This window comes from Gadus morhua, chromosome 5, assembly GCF_902167405.1.
Source record: "Gadus morhua chromosome 5, gadMor3.0, whole genome shotgun sequence".
Classification (NCBI taxonomy): Eukaryota; Metazoa; Chordata; class Actinopteri; order Gadiformes; family Gadidae; genus Gadus; species Gadus morhua.
The window spans coordinates 5,497,158-5,512,555 of record NC_044052.1 but is presented as its reverse complement, the minus strand read 5'-3'; the positions used below and the strand labels follow the sequence as shown (position 1 = coordinate 5,512,555).

Below are 15,398 nucleotides of genomic sequence, written 5' to 3'. Positions count from 1 at the left end.
GAGCGGGAGAGACGTACTGCGGAGAGAAAGACGAGGATCAATAGCAGGGAAGATGGGACCAAGTAGACCGAGAAGGGTTCGTACTGAGGCACAGCCAGTCGGCCGACCTGCGAGGTGGGCGGGGCCGGGATGGAACAAGGTGAGACGGCGCAGTGGAGCCAATTGACACACATTGACCAGGACGATCTGTCGCGTCGGGCCGTGGTGTGGAGAGCGGGGGGGATGGGGGAGAGCGGCGCGTACCTTCTTGGTGAGGTTGTGGTCCTGGTCCGGGGGCATGCGCGTGGACACGTGGAAGACCACCTCGGTGGTGGAGGTGGCGAAGTAGGGCGTGGTCATGCCCGTGCTGTGGTTCCTCTGCAGGCCACCCATGAAGCCGCAGTGACTGGTCAGGTCCACCTGGAGACACGACAGAGCCTTACGTCGCCTTCACCCCCACACCACTGACTCAACCACATTGTTTTATTAAGGTAACATTTTTAGAAATGCGCATTGACTGTTAAAAAAGTCCTTAAAGTAAGATTTAAGAGCTATACTTTGATTCATTGGTTAAAAATGACATAGCTCTGCGTCGGCTGTGAGTGAGTGATATGTGCTGGGATCTGTTTTGAGTTGAGCCTATGAAGAAGCTAATTTAGATTTCAGACCCCTACATACACATACACATACACACACACATACACCCCTCATTTCTGACCAAACAGGGCACATCCCTGGGTGGTTTGGGAAAACCATCTTGCCCAGTCATAGGTGAGTGAAATGCAACACATCTCAATGTCAGAGAAACATGGGACAGGAGCAGAAATGGAGGAGACATTTTTTTGCGGTTTAGTTTCTTTCTTTTTTTATCCTTCTGCATTTTTCTGCCCCTCTCTTTTTGCAACTCTAGTTATTTTTTTAAAATGATTGACAAAGATACAGAAATGAATTATTGACGTAGCAGTAGCCTTGTGCCCACATTTCTTCTTAAAGAAGACGAATAAAAGAAAGAAGTGGCGCAGCCCCTCACCTCCCAGCCCAGCCCAGAGACAAACTCCTCGTAGGCCTGGCTCCCCGATGTGTTGGTCAGGATAGAGTGCTTGTCCTCCTGGCCCTCGGCCACGTAGAACACCGCGATCTTGTGCGTCTCGCGGCTGTCCGGAGATCGGGAGCGGAGAACAACACATGATTCGAAAAAAATAGGTCAGCCGACACGTATGAATGCAAAGCCACGGAGGACGACACACCACACGGGGTGGTAGAGGGGGAAAAGATGAAGGAAGGGGGGGGCATTCTGCCTCACCACTGACGGGAGTCCAGGTTCTTCAGTTCTCGCAGTAGCTTCTCGTTCTTCCTCAACAGGTGGAAGTTGGTCCTGTGAATCACATTTCAAACACATTGAGGATCACCCCGTACCGTCGGGAGCAAACCCCGCCACACGCGCTCTCAGGATCTTGCCTGGATGGGACACATAGGTGTTAACTTTCTTTTGGTGTTGCTATAGGCTGCTGACGGTGGCGCTGGATGCTACCGAATGATACATCAATATCTACACACACACACACACACACACACACACAGACGCACACATACACAGACACACACACTGCCATCCAGTTCAGACAGCCGTGATTCTCAGGCACCGGAGGGAGAGCTCAGAGTATCTGCAGGGCTGATAATGGAGACGCAGAGACACATCCATCTTTACTCTCCTCGCCGTCACTTGTTTGAGTCGAGGGCTGAGGGGGGAGGGGGGGGGGGGGGTGGGGGAGCGGGTTGTAGGGGGAGGGAGGCTGGGTTGTATAAGGGAGGGAGCGATTTTGCTCTTTATTAAAATGATACTTAGTAATGGCCTCATTCGGCGCTCTCAAAGGCTCCCATTTACACCAGGGATTATGGACCGCAGCATGAAAGGACTGACAGCACACGCGGTCACACTGCCACATGCACACGTGGGTGCAGACACACACACACACACACACACACACGCTCAGAAATAGACAAGAAAACAAAAAAAAAACACACGAGCAGAAAAGAATGTAGGATGTACATCTCTCCCCCTCTCTCTCACACACACACACACGCGCACACACACACACACACACACGCGCACACGCCCCACACATGACAGAGGATGCCTGTCACTGTCTTAGTGTTCTGGATGAATACCTGGAGAGATGGAGGGGCACTATGAAAGATTAGAGAATCTATATCTCTTTCTCCCTCGCTCCTTTTCTCTCTCAAGGGCTTGCCTCCCCTCCAAGTCTCAACCTCTTACTCTATATCTCTCGCCCACTGCCCCATCTTCCTTCTTTCATTCTCTGCCCTTCTCCCTCCCTCCTCTAACTGCCTTTTATTCTCACTCCAAATGGGCTAGTTTGATCAATAGTATATTATACTCATTATCATGTTCTCGCCGCCTTTCTCTCTCGCTCGCTAGGCCCCCTCACACTCACACACACACACACACTCACACACACACACACACACACACACACACACACACACACAAACACACACGGAGCGTGTTAAAAAGTCCTTTGTGCTAGCTGAATGCAGGTGGTATAATTCCATGGAGGACAGTTTTTTCCCCCCTATAAAGCATAAAAAACGATGAGTGTCCATTAGCCGGCAAGTTACACACATTATAAAGGGATACCTTGACATTTTGGATTTTGGCCCAGGCTTATTCATGGATTGAAAAACCAAGCGTATGGCATGAGAATGGTGAGCTCAAAGAACAGACTAATTACTATGAAGAGTATTTTTGAGTGATAACATGTTGCCTTTTTAAAAAGGGGGTAATGTGATTTTCAGATATAAATATTTAGAAACAAAAACGGAAAAAAAGGGTACTATTCACAAAATGACTTTCCAAATGTTGAGTATCCATCTTGTATCTAATGCCCGATAGGATAGAAAATGAAACCAATAATAACGTGCTTCTGTGAGCCACCTTTCAATACTCAAAACAGTCCAATCTAAAGAAAAAAATAACGCAAAGCGAACTGCAGTTTATCTTTTCGATATTCACATCATTTCAACCAATATTCTCTCCTATATTTCCCAGATACTTTCCCTTGCAGTACTTTCAAGCAGATCAATTTTCCATCAGTCACTTACAGCAACTTATGTCTCTACTACCGTTAGGTGAATTTACCTTGGCTGTGGCCGTTAACCAATAAGCAGCGTTATCACAGGGTGAATAATAAGGCTTACAGTTCAATACGGATGGAGGACAAAAACTGCCAAAAAGTTATGATCAAAATCTGCATCACATTATTCAAGCAGGCATCTTCAAAAAAATATGAAATATACTATCCCAATACGATACACCCAACTACATCCACTTCCCTTCAGGAAGGTGTGTGTATTCATGGCTCTTTCTATCTCAATGCGTAAACAAGGGCTCAGATGTGGTGGTTGTGTGCGTTCTCCCACCTCTTCTCCCATGAGTTGAGGCCCAGGATGTTGATCAGCAGTCTGCAGTAGTAGAAGGCCGACTGCGGGGTCTCGGTGTCGGGCTCGGGCTGCTGGGACGCCCGCATGTTCAGCCCCTCCCCTCGCTGCACCAACACAAGCCACATCAACCGTCACATTATGTGTAGAGTTTGGAGCACCATGGGTCGGATGCGGTGGTTTCCGAATTGTTAAATTCGGAAAAACGACGAGACAGTTAAAAGGTGCGGCAGGTAGGACTTGAGAGCTATTATTACAGCTATTAGCAAGTTACAGTAAATGCGACAAGAGAATAACTGTTTCGAGTTGACTGCGGCTGCCTCTGAATGATCCAATTTGTTGTCTATTATTTAACCATATTTTTGGTTGCATAGTTTCAAAATCGTCCTCTCCCACACTCTCTTCCCATCTCGCTCTTTACGACTCTCGAAACGTACCTGCAGCAGCTTAAATGGTGGAACAGAGTCTGCCTGCTAAACAGGCAGCTTATTTGCAGTACTCTAATTGGCACTACATACGAGCAGGATGAATTCGTGCTCTGCAGCACTCTGCTTCAGGATGGCGTTGATGACGTCATTCTCCTGCTTCTCCGAGACGCACGCTGGTTGAGGGGCGGGGATATTGAGAGGCATGCCTGTGGAAAATGAGCACAACTTTGATTAGCTACAAGTTCACGTCGAGCAGCTTCAGCCGGATAATGTGGATCAGTTCCATCAGGCCTATAGTAGTTCAAGTGCGTTTGTGTGTGTTTACCTGCTCTCTGCAGACACTCGGGACTGGAGTAGCCCAGGTACTGCAGCATCTCATCCAGCGTGTCGTCTCCCTCCCTCAGCGAATCCCAGCCAGGCACCGCCTCCCGACACACGCGCTTGGCCAATGGCGGGGCGGGCAGCTGCTCGGAGCCGGCGTCCCCTCGCTCCATGACCGCGTCCTCGCCCTCTTTCTGATCGTCCTCGTCCTTCTCCTCGTCGTCCTCCCCTTTCTCACTGTCCACCCCCTGCTCCTTCTCCTTCTCCACAGGACTGCAGTCCTGCTCCTCCTCTGGTTCTTCCTCCTCCTCCTCCTCCTCCTCCCTCACCTCCTCCTGCACCTCTCTCTTGTCGCCCAGCCTCCGGGCCGGGGGTCCGGGCGGGGTGTGCAGCTGCAGGCCCTGCGGCGGGGCCTGAGGGTGTGGGCGTGTTGGCGGCGGGGTGGCCTGCCCGCCGGGACAGAGCGGCGGCCCGTACAGGACGGCCGAGTCCCACGAGTGTTTGCCGGCCACGTCCCGGACCACCACGCGCACGCAGGCGGGCACCGAGGACAGCCCGGCCGTCATCCCCCCGCCAGGGACCCCCGACTCGGACCGGATCTGCAGAGGAACAAAAGACACATGGAGGGAGCGGTTCCTTTGGTTATCAATTATTAGCAGCAGATCGTATTTATTCATGCTTGTTGGGATTATGCAACGCACACAAAGGAAAAGTTATAGTGGATGTTGAATTAACCAGAAAGGCCTTGTGATTCTCCCTCCAAAAATACATTGATCTTTCACTGCAGAATGGGTAGGAGAATTTGAAATGTATGACATGTGTTTGATATATTAGGAGTAGTTAAAGATACTGTCAATTACATTGTCACTTTATGGACATTACATACTCTCCGTAAATTAAACGACCCCGCTCTCTATAGTTCTTTACCATTGAGATGATTACATATTTGTATTTGTAGATGTTCACCGCAGGATCGATTCCCCAAATCAATCAGGGAAGAAATGCCCTGATTGGCCAGAAATGAGCCAGGAGCAGTCCCAAATCTATATACGCTCATACTGAGGCACACTCAAAATGGATATTCTCACAGAGCATTTCACTGACTAAAAGCTGGCAATAGCTATGGCATTTCTTAAAACTTAAACTCAAAGCTAAAATGTTAAATGTCACTTATAGCATATTTAAGTAGGCAAATAGTGTCATCTGTTTCGCGTGCCAAAAAAACCCCAGATTCCACAAATGTTAAAGAATCAACTGACTAGGACCCACTGTGGTCCATAAAGCTCCTCATTCTCTGGGTCGTACCTGCAGCACAGAGAGCAGCGTGGAGCCGTTGAGCACCAGGAACTGGAGGTTGGGGGAGTGGAAGAGTTCTGGACCCAGGTCGGGGCTCTCGCAGTACGGGTTGTCGTGGTTCTCACACACCTTGAGGAAACAAGCACACAGGTGATTTACTTCAGTGGTTCCGAACCTTTGATTCTATGTGCAACACTACATTTTCCTCAAGACCTTTCGCAGACCACCTTATTTGAAAACTGTAAAAAAATATTAATAAACTTCATGTAATCAATCCAATGGCAAACATATGATGGAATACAGAAAGCGACACTATTTTTGAAATTAAAGCAAGCCATAATATTATATAAACTGAACAATATTTATAATATATCTAGTTTAGATTTAACTCTAATTATTTATATGAATTGAAATTAGACAATTTCACCACGTGGAGTACCACAGGTTGAAAAACACAGATTGAATCCATGATGATTGCATCACTGATCATCTGATTAAGTATTTTGTATCACAGTCATTAAATACAATGATAACATTACAGACCAGCAGCAAGTGGTGCGTCACATAAATAATAATAATATTCAAAGTATTGTTTACCAGAGTCACTCGACCCATGAATAAACCATGAAACAATGGGACCCCTACACACGTTCACACACAGAACCCTCTGTGTACCTGGCTGGTGAGCGTAGCAGGACCCCCAGACATGGGGTAATGCCCCAGATGGTTGACCAGGTGTGTGATGACCGTCCTCGCCGCTATGGAAACCAGGCCGTGCTGGAGGCGACTGCGGACTAGAGGGCCGAACACACACACACACACACACACACATAAAGGAAAATATAAAACAGTTGGTGGCGGCAACACTTAAAGAAGTGCTGTTCACAACTGTTAGAAAGTTAATCTATAGGCGATGGAATGCTTTAACTTGTCTGTTTTTTCATCAACAGCTGGAGAGCGAAGAGAGAGGAGTGGGATCGGTATGCACACACACACACACACACACACACACACACACACACACACACACACACACACACACACACACACACACACACACACACACACACACACACACACACACACACACACACACACACACACACAAGCCAGCCCATATATTGTGTGTACATCGCCAGCCCCATGCTGTGTAGAAACCGATGCCATCACATACGCTGTGCTGCTGGCGACTTCTGGTTAATCAAAGTTGTTGCACACACGCTGAGCCAGGCGCACAGACTTGGGACACACACACACACACACACACACACACACACACACACACACACACACACACACAGCTCCATATTGACTGAGCCATGTGTCGTGGAGACTACTGCAGATATGTATTGATCAGACATTCTCCACTATCGCCTAACCCCAGGAGAGTTCTCAGGAGGATCAGGGGACGGGGGACGGGGGGGAGTGAGGCAGGGAGCCGGTTGACGACAAGTAAGTAAGGATGAAGCTGAAGAAAGACAGGATATCTAAAAAAAAACTCGTATGGTCTTGTTTTTTCACTGTATACACAAACATTTCAATTAGTATTACAGTAGGTTGTATTGGAGAAGATTGAATTGAGAAGATATTTTTTTTTGCTGTAATTATTTTGTTCTATTTTTTGATGTTTTTGCAATGTGCATGTGAGTTTTCCCTGCCAATTTAGCCCTGTGAAACTTGAAGACATGAGAGAGAGAGTGAGGGAAGCCCCATTTCGTATGCAGTCTTACCCAGCAAATCTTTGGAAGATTCCCAGTATAGGGTCATATGTGAATTGGATCAGTGATCGATATTCCGGAAAATCTGCACCGGTACTTTGCCTGCTAAAGATCAAGTACCATTTTCTGGATCACTGCCTTTACACCTGTGTTGTTAATGAAAGGGTAATAAAAGGTTACGTCGCCTTACGTAAGTCTCTTTCACGTAGAGTGAAGGAACCAATCACATGACTCCACTGAGGACATACATGAAATCGGCGACTGTCATAACACGTCATTGCTTAGTGGCTTATCCCATAGTAATACCAATCAAGCTTTATATGACTGACAAACAAAAGCTTGAAACAAACTCCTTTCTGCTGGACAGATTCCGAAATAAGGGAGCACCTCTCAGTCAACGGGTCTATCAGGAACTTGCAAGGATCATTGGAGTGAGCGAAGCGATCTCAAGACTCCCCTGAATCCACTACTGTTCCGTTCTTGTTCCGCTCCGTTTCTTTATAATGATTCCTAAAAACGGGAGCGGTTCTGGAATAATGGAGCTCCTCTCAGTGTGCATTGCTGCACTCTGCTGGACTGTCTACTCGTCCCTATACCAGCATTGCTGTGCCATGAGTGAACCGCGGCAAGACGGAAATGTTCCTGAACGTAGCTGCATGTGTGAATTTTGTAAGCACTCAAGGCAATGCACATGTGCACACACTTAAAGTCCACACTGAATCGCATAGCTCCAACACTTTGGGAAATTCCCAACTGGGTCAATAACAGAAAGCGCATATGTTTATTGTCGTCATCGTAATTATTGGGCACTTCTGAGAAATGCAATACTCTTTTCAACACCTCGGGTGGGCTCTGAAGAGTATCCAGATATTGACCCAGACCAATGCATCTTGTAGTAACTAGGAGCTGTAATGCATTCTTAGGTCTATAGAGTAACAATCCATATTGTGACCAAACAACAATAGCTCCAAGTCGTTAAGAAGTAAAACAGAAAACGCTAAATTAACATTATGAGCGACGCTGGTCTTTGTCCTAAGGTGTTGCATCTGTGAACAAGTGTATGCAATCATCGCGCGCACACACACACACACACACACACACACACACACACACACACACACACACACACACACACACACACACACACACACACACACACACACACACACACACACACACACACACACACACCACTTTATTTAGCTCAACTAAAACGTGAGGAGGGTCATAGCCGAGCCCCCCCCCCCCAGTAGCCAGAGGGCCGACCGTACTGGGACCGAGCCCAGTGCACTGCTGGAGCTGCGGCGCCCCCGCTGACCTTCGGTGACGGGCTGCAGCTTGCTGGAGCGCTCCGAGTCGGGGCTGTGGAGCGGCTCGGGCTCCCGCAGGCTCTCCAGGGGCAGGAAGGGGTCGTACTCGGAGCTGGACAGGTCCGACAGCTGCAGGGGGAAGTACTTGGCGCTGCTGAACGACTGGGCGCCGTACACACAGCCGTGCAGCACCTGTGTGTGTGCGTGTGCATGTGTGTGTGTGTGTGTGTGAGACCAGGGGAGACAGAGAGTGCAGACATGTCATTGATGAATGGATCGGGTTGTAACAGTCAACACACGTGGCCAACGTCTGCACATCATCCATTGTGCTTCAGCTGCAGCAATCTCCATTGTACTGTCGCCCCATTGTTCCTAATACAGCCGTACGGACCGTTCCAAATAGTCGGCCGCTTGTCAATGTTGATTTTATGACAAGAAACGCAGATAGTGGCACATGGACGTGCCATGAGTGTGTCTGTTGGGGCGTGTGTGTGTGTGCGTGCGTGCGTGTCGCACCTTGTAAATGCAGCTCAGCAGGGTCTTGGTGGGCTGGTCCTTGTCTGGGGGGCTGCGTGTTTGAACGGGCCGCAGCAGGGTCTTGGGGGGCAGGGCCATGACCCAGTCCAACAGACACAGCAGCAAGGACACTACCAGCTACCAACACACACAGTCAGACTCGCACCAAAACTAATACACCAGCCCAAAAAACTATATACACTACCGTTCAAAAGATTTGGGTCACTTAGAAATGTCCTTATTTTTTTAAAGAAAAGCAATTTCTTTTGCAATGAAGATAACATTAAATGAATCAGAAATACAGTTGAGACATGGTTAATGTGGTAAATAACTACTCTAGCTGGAAACGGTAGATTTTTAATGGAATGTGTACATAGGTACACAGAGGCCCATTTCCAGCAACCACCACCCCTGTGTTCTAATGGTATATTGTTTAGATAATCGTGTTAAGAGGCTAATTGATGATTAGAAAATCCTGACCCCCAAACTTTTGAACGGTAGCGTTGTTTATATATATATATTTATACATATATCCGCACACTCGTGCGTGCGGGCGTGAGTGTGTGTTACCCTCTTGTCCAGTTCATGAGGGGAGGACTCCGTAGAAGGCAGCAGGCATGTGATTGTGGCAATCAAAATCTGAAAGACGATGCATTAATATTAAACAAAAGGAACAGCTTTAAAAGCAGTGCTGAACACATCAGAACAGTTACATGTTACACACACACACCTCAACAATCTTCTTGGGGGTGTCCGGTGGGAATTTCTGCAGGTGATCAGCATAGTTGATCAGCAGGTGAAGGACATCAGATGCAACCAATGCTACGCTCTTGTTGGGGTACTGAAAGACACATACAAACCCACACCCACACACATGAAGAGAAAAACATCTCAGAGGCATGCAAAATACACACACTGCACCCACTGTCATCACATTGACATTTTAAAGGCATTCAGCTGATGCCATTATTGGTGGTAATTTGCAATTACGTGTGCGAGCAAGGCTCATTTCCTGGATCATCCATGGAACAAGCAACCAATTATCAGTGTCAGAGTCATTGTGCCTCCACAATACACCGACACACACACACACACACACACACACACACACACACACACACACACACACACACGCGGCTGCATTGAAAAAAGGAACAAGAAGTTGACTTGAGTAAGTGAACGTCCATAACTGGATGGCAGGGAACCAAAGACAGGAAAAGGGAGGCTAAGAGGAAAAGGGAATGAAGGAAAAGAGGAGAAAGATAAGCAATACCACTGTTTTCTGTGTTAGACTAGTCAGCGCTCCTTGTTTGCGATGCTCCGTTTGGAGGACAGTGGGAGAAGATGTGCTTAGATGTGATATCACAATGCCACAATGCCACAATGCTGGGCTTCGAGCACTAGTTAGCTGTCAAACTACACACACACACACACATAGCCGGGGAGAAAATAGGAGGAGAGCCGAACTGAGAACTATGAACAAAAGCCGTTAGGAAGTGAAAATGATGCACATAATTCTGCGTGTGTGTGTGTGTGTGTGTGTGTGTGTGTGTGTGTGTGTGTGTGTGTGTGTGTGTGTGTGTGTGTGTGTGTGTGTGTGTGTGTGTGTGTGTGTGTGTGTGTGTGTGTGTGTGTGTGTGTGTGTGTGTGTGGGTTGTATGCAAGTGGCTGAAAAATCTGGCTGTTGGTATGAAGGCAAGAGATTCCAAAGTGGACAAGCATATGCGTTTGTGTGTGTTTGTGTGCATGTGTGTGTCCACGTCTTTGTGACAGCTTGCAGCATTCCCCTTTGGATTAGTCGCCTATCTGAAGAGGTACCAAACATATTGACAGTCCAGGGTCCCCTCCCGGGAGAGACGTACACACGCCTGTGTGCTTGTGTGTGTGTGCCTCTGTGGCGCAGTGGTATCTTAGCAGGCTACTGGCTGCCGATGCAGTACCAAGTGAGTCCAAGGTGGACAAGGTGCGTGTGTGTATATGTGTGCATCTGTGTGTGTTCGACACAAATAATGAAGAAGAAAGACTGACGGGGCCATTTGGCCCCAGATGACAGAGTAAATCTTGGACTGCATTTCTCCAACGCTCAGGCCTCCAAGTCTAATGGCCTGTGATACACAGCACAACACTCTGCGGCCATTCACACCGTGACAAATCCTACCGGCAGTAATCAGCCAGGCCTGTTTTAGTCCGGCCACGCTTGGCTCCCTTTGCCACGCCATGGGTATTCTGGCCTAAATTTATATTTATTATTAATTTATTGTACGGCTGCTGGAAGACTTCAATTGTGAAATCTGAAATGCCAGAACCTGCCTGCTATTGCTACATGGCCATTGATACTCCCCTCAACAACATTTAGTTTTTTTCCAACCGATGTTCCTACTGGATTATACCCAAGCTTCAGCTTCAGGTTATATCAGTGTTTTCACCTCCCTCCCTGCATCCCTACTACCATCAATCCCCTACCTCTTCCGTCAAAAGGGAACACTTGTTTAGTACTCGATAACATTGAAATGGATAGGATACAGAGTCAACAGAAGACGAAGAAAACAGCTTCCCTTATTGTAGCATCTTAAAAACCTCAATAGTAACGTGCTCAGCCATGTATGACAACGTTCCCACGCCTCCAACCCCAGTACTGCTGCCAGGAAATGGTTGATTTCCGAACCCCACAATGGGGGAAAAGCGACACTTTATCGACTGGTAGTCACAAGGAATAGTAAAGCATTAGTGTGCATTGCTACGTGAAATATTGTGACTAGCAGGATAGCAACAGAAGGTAATGCTGCTTTTTTATTTTTTTGCGAAAACAAAATGCATTAAATTCAAAACATTTCGTAACAATTGGGTTAGTTAGGATTGATGCTAGTGTAGTCTCTTTCGACTCCTGTTCCTGAGTGACATGAAGGTGAGGTGTCCAGGGCTACGCGGCTGACCTTCAGAGTGACACACAGCACGTTGAGTGCCTCCTTGATCTGGGGGTGCTGGGTGCCTCGGACCAGCTCCTCGCACAGCCAGATCCCCAGACTGCACAGGGCCACACACCTGCACACACAGAGGGCAGTGGGGACAGCGTGAGAGGGGGCGGCTACAAGGTAGGACACAAACATGGAGGCACACAAACAGGAGATGAATACACAAAAGACTGAAGAAATGGTTACTCCACACACACACACACACACACACACAAACACGCACGCACGCACGCACGGCTTACCTTGCGGGAGCGGAGGGTTCATCTTTGGCGGAGGTCAAGATGTGTTTGATAATGTGTTCCTGAGAGTGAAGCCAGAAAAATATGAATTACAACTTCAGCGATTAGGGGGGGGGGGTGTATGCAACATGCAGACCAGATGCAAAAACAAAAAGTATCCAATTCACAACACATACTCCATTAACCATTTAATCAGTATTAATGAAAGCTTAGGGATTCAAACCCAGATTTCTGTTTGGCGAGGGATGAAATAAAATATTAAACCCCTGTGTACCGGTCTTGGACGCCGGGACACATGGCATAAGCTGTTTACACGGCATCGCCAATAACAGCCACGCTGCCGCATTAGCGCGCGGTGTTAGCCGAATAGCTAATGAGCCATTAACCTGTCGACGCTGACCCAGCCGCCCCCGGGCCCCCCGCGGAGAGGAGCGGCCTCGCAGAGCGCCTTGTTTACACGCCCCCCCCCCCCAGATGGGAGAAGTGTGACGGGGTGAAGCTGCCAGGTAAAGATTGTGTTAGGCCCAAAGCACACAGAGCACAAATATCTCCTCATTTTTGTAGCACGAAACATAATCATGTCATTTAATGGAGCACAGCGCGTGGAGCGTGAACGGACACTGGGCTGTGTTTCTTTGCTCTCTCCGCATAGTACCCAGGTCTATCGGACACTAAATGTACGCAGGTCTATCGGACACTTAATGTACGCAGTGTCTATCGGACGCTAAATGTACGCAGTGTCTATCGGACACTAAATGTATGCAGGTCTATCGGACACTAAATGTATGCAGGTCTATCGGACACTAAATGTACGCAGTGTCTATCGGACACTAAATGTACGCAGGTCTATCGGACACTAAATGTACGCAGTGTCTATCGGACACTAAATGTATGCAGGTCTATCGGACACTAAATGTACGCAGTGTCTATCGGACACTAAATGTACGCAGTGTCTATCGGACGCTAAATGTACGCAGGTCTATCGGACACTAAATGTACGCAGTGTCTATCGGACACTGAATGTTAAAAAATAAATTTCGCATCCGTCACCCATGTGCTTTGTGCTTTTCGAAAGAAAGAACCCTGGCAAGACCGCCAACGTTATCGAGTTCAGACACGCACAATTGTTTCTCGCCCATTCATCCTAGTTGAGCTATTCCCTTCTTTGCCAGAAAATGTGTCGCCATTACTGCACTTTGATGTTGAACGCTGCATCTCCTGTCTTCAGCGGCTGTGCATTTATCCAAAGTGCTCTGACTCCCAGCCCCGAAACATCAGATAATGATAATGGTCCTGAGAGTATGCATGCATATTTCCAGCCGGGCGAATGCCGGGCGTTCACCTTGACGTCGGTGAACTTGGTGAGCACCAGGTCTGCCGTGGTGGGGTGCAGGGCGGGCAGCTCCTCGTACAGGTTGGGCAGACACACCAGGGAGCCCAGCAGCACCTGCGCCTCCACCCTGGGAGCCTGTGGACGAGCACAAGGGAGCCGTCACACTCCAACACGAACAGACTCAAGCCCCTTTCCCCAAAAGAGGAACCCACTAACATCCGGGTAAAAATCCATACTCGTCTCGGTCGTGGGAAAAGGAGTAAATCCCTTTTTTTATGGGTGTTCCTGCGTTTTAGATCTCTCTCCACATATATACGCTCATTTTGGTGGAAAAACCTGTATAAAAGCTGTTTTGCTACTGGAAAGAGTTTTTCTTGCTCTAATCGTTGCCTTTTGTTCACCGTCCTGCGATGTGCGTGCGGGTGGAGTCCAGTTGCCGTGTGCGTTCAGTGTGGTTTGAGCGTGTGTGTCTGCACTGGTACGTGGCTGCGTGTTGTTCTTACGTTGAGCGAGGAGCAGGCGGTGACGCGAGCAGCGGCGATGATGAAGTCCAGGATGAGCATGGTGGCTCCGGGAAGGCCGATGCTGAAGAACCGGGGGCTGCAGTGCTTGATGATGGTGTTCACTATGTCCTGAGGGCGGGAAGACACACACGGACACGGACACGGACACACACACACACACACACACACACACACACACACACACACACACACACACACACACACACACACACACACACAGACGTTTTACACTATTAGTGGTTATATTGTGTATCCAGGTTTAGAAAGGGCCCTAGGTCAAGAAAATTTCAATACTTTGTAGATCCAATACTTAAGTCTGAATCAAACTTACAGTAAACTAAAATACCTTGAACCACTCTTATGGAACTAATAACTAGTCAGTCCCGGGGCATCAACCCAACAACGTTTCAGGAAGAAGGACTGGATAGGATCACAGACACAGACCCAGACGGGGCGGTGGTGTACCTGGTCCTGGTGCAGGAGGCCGCGGTGCATGATGTTGTAGAAGTGCGTGAGGAAGTCTGTGTTGGGGGACACGTCCTGGCGCCTCTTCATGATCCTGCAGATCAGCTTGTAGGCGTGGAGCTTCCCCTGCTTGTAGCGCTCCGTCAGCATGGTCGCCTGGAGGCCACACACACACACGCACCACAAGAGCATCATATACAATACCGTGGCACATTTCTATTTTACCTCAGAGTTATTTATTCAGGAAGTCTCATTGAGGTTAGGCACCTTGTTTGCAAGATGTTTCAAATTATTCAAAAGGTTTCAGATCAAAGAGTTCCTCTAGTCTTTAGAAATGGCCGAAGAGGAGAAGGAACTGTCGCACAAGCTTCACCATACGCACATCTAATGTGATATCTTGGGGGATAATTATGACAATTGAATTCATAGAAAGCATTGGCTGATGTGGACAATTTGTCCGTACAGCTTTGTCACAAACAATATTTGACTCGGGAGTTGGGAAAAAGTTGTCTGTTTTGTCACTTTTTAAGCTTGTTTAAAATTGAAACATTTATAATTACAAGCGTGTTGTTCAGTTGTTTGTCCATTCCCAAGTGGCCCCATCTGGCTTTGACCAACCCCTCTAGCCCCAACCGGGCTTTGGCTATCCTTGCCAGGGGCCATGGTGGTGTGGCCATCAGAACGGGCAACATGGGGATAGCCAAAGTCAGGATGGGCCAGTGGGCCATGATATCCACAGCCTGAAATAACGCACTAAAACCTGCACCTCGACTGGATGTTACATAACTTGCTAAAACCTGTACCTTTACCTCTATTGCATCTTACCATATATGTACTT

General features: G+C 48.0%; 1 protein-coding gene across 8 annotated transcripts in view; it reads right to left on the bottom strand.

Moving 5' to 3' along the window:
• The window catches only part of ralgapa1 (Ral GTPase activating protein catalytic subunit alpha 1), a 65,705-nt gene that overhangs the window by 22,069 nt on the left and 28,238 nt on the right, over positions 1-15,398 (bottom strand). For all 8 annotated transcript variants that reach the window (XM_030356799.1, XM_030356802.1, XM_030356804.1 and 5 more), the window contains 17 exons: positions 14,561-14,716; positions 14,075-14,203; positions 13,581-13,706; positions 12,242-12,300; positions 11,961-12,069; positions 9,758-9,868; positions 9,598-9,666; positions 9,028-9,165; positions 8,520-8,703; positions 6,159-6,277; positions 5,493-5,612; positions 4,192-4,786; positions 3,957-4,072; positions 3,421-3,545; positions 1,283-1,354; positions 1,010-1,133; positions 244-399 (listed from right to left, as the gene is read on the bottom strand). In XM_030356799.1, the coding sequence (XP_030212659.1) occupies positions 244-399; positions 1,010-1,133; positions 1,283-1,354; positions 3,421-3,545; positions 3,957-4,072; positions 4,192-4,786; positions 5,493-5,612; positions 6,159-6,277; positions 8,520-8,703; positions 9,028-9,165; positions 9,598-9,666; positions 9,758-9,868; positions 11,961-12,069; positions 12,242-12,300; positions 13,581-13,706; positions 14,075-14,203; positions 14,561-14,716 (2,508 nt within the window). The remainder of the gene's footprint in view (positions 1-243; positions 400-1,009; positions 1,134-1,282; positions 1,355-3,420; positions 3,546-3,956; positions 4,073-4,191; positions 4,787-5,492; positions 5,613-6,158; positions 6,278-8,519; positions 8,704-9,027; positions 9,166-9,597; positions 9,667-9,757; positions 9,869-11,960; positions 12,070-12,241; positions 12,301-13,580; positions 13,707-14,074; positions 14,204-14,560; positions 14,717-15,398) is intronic.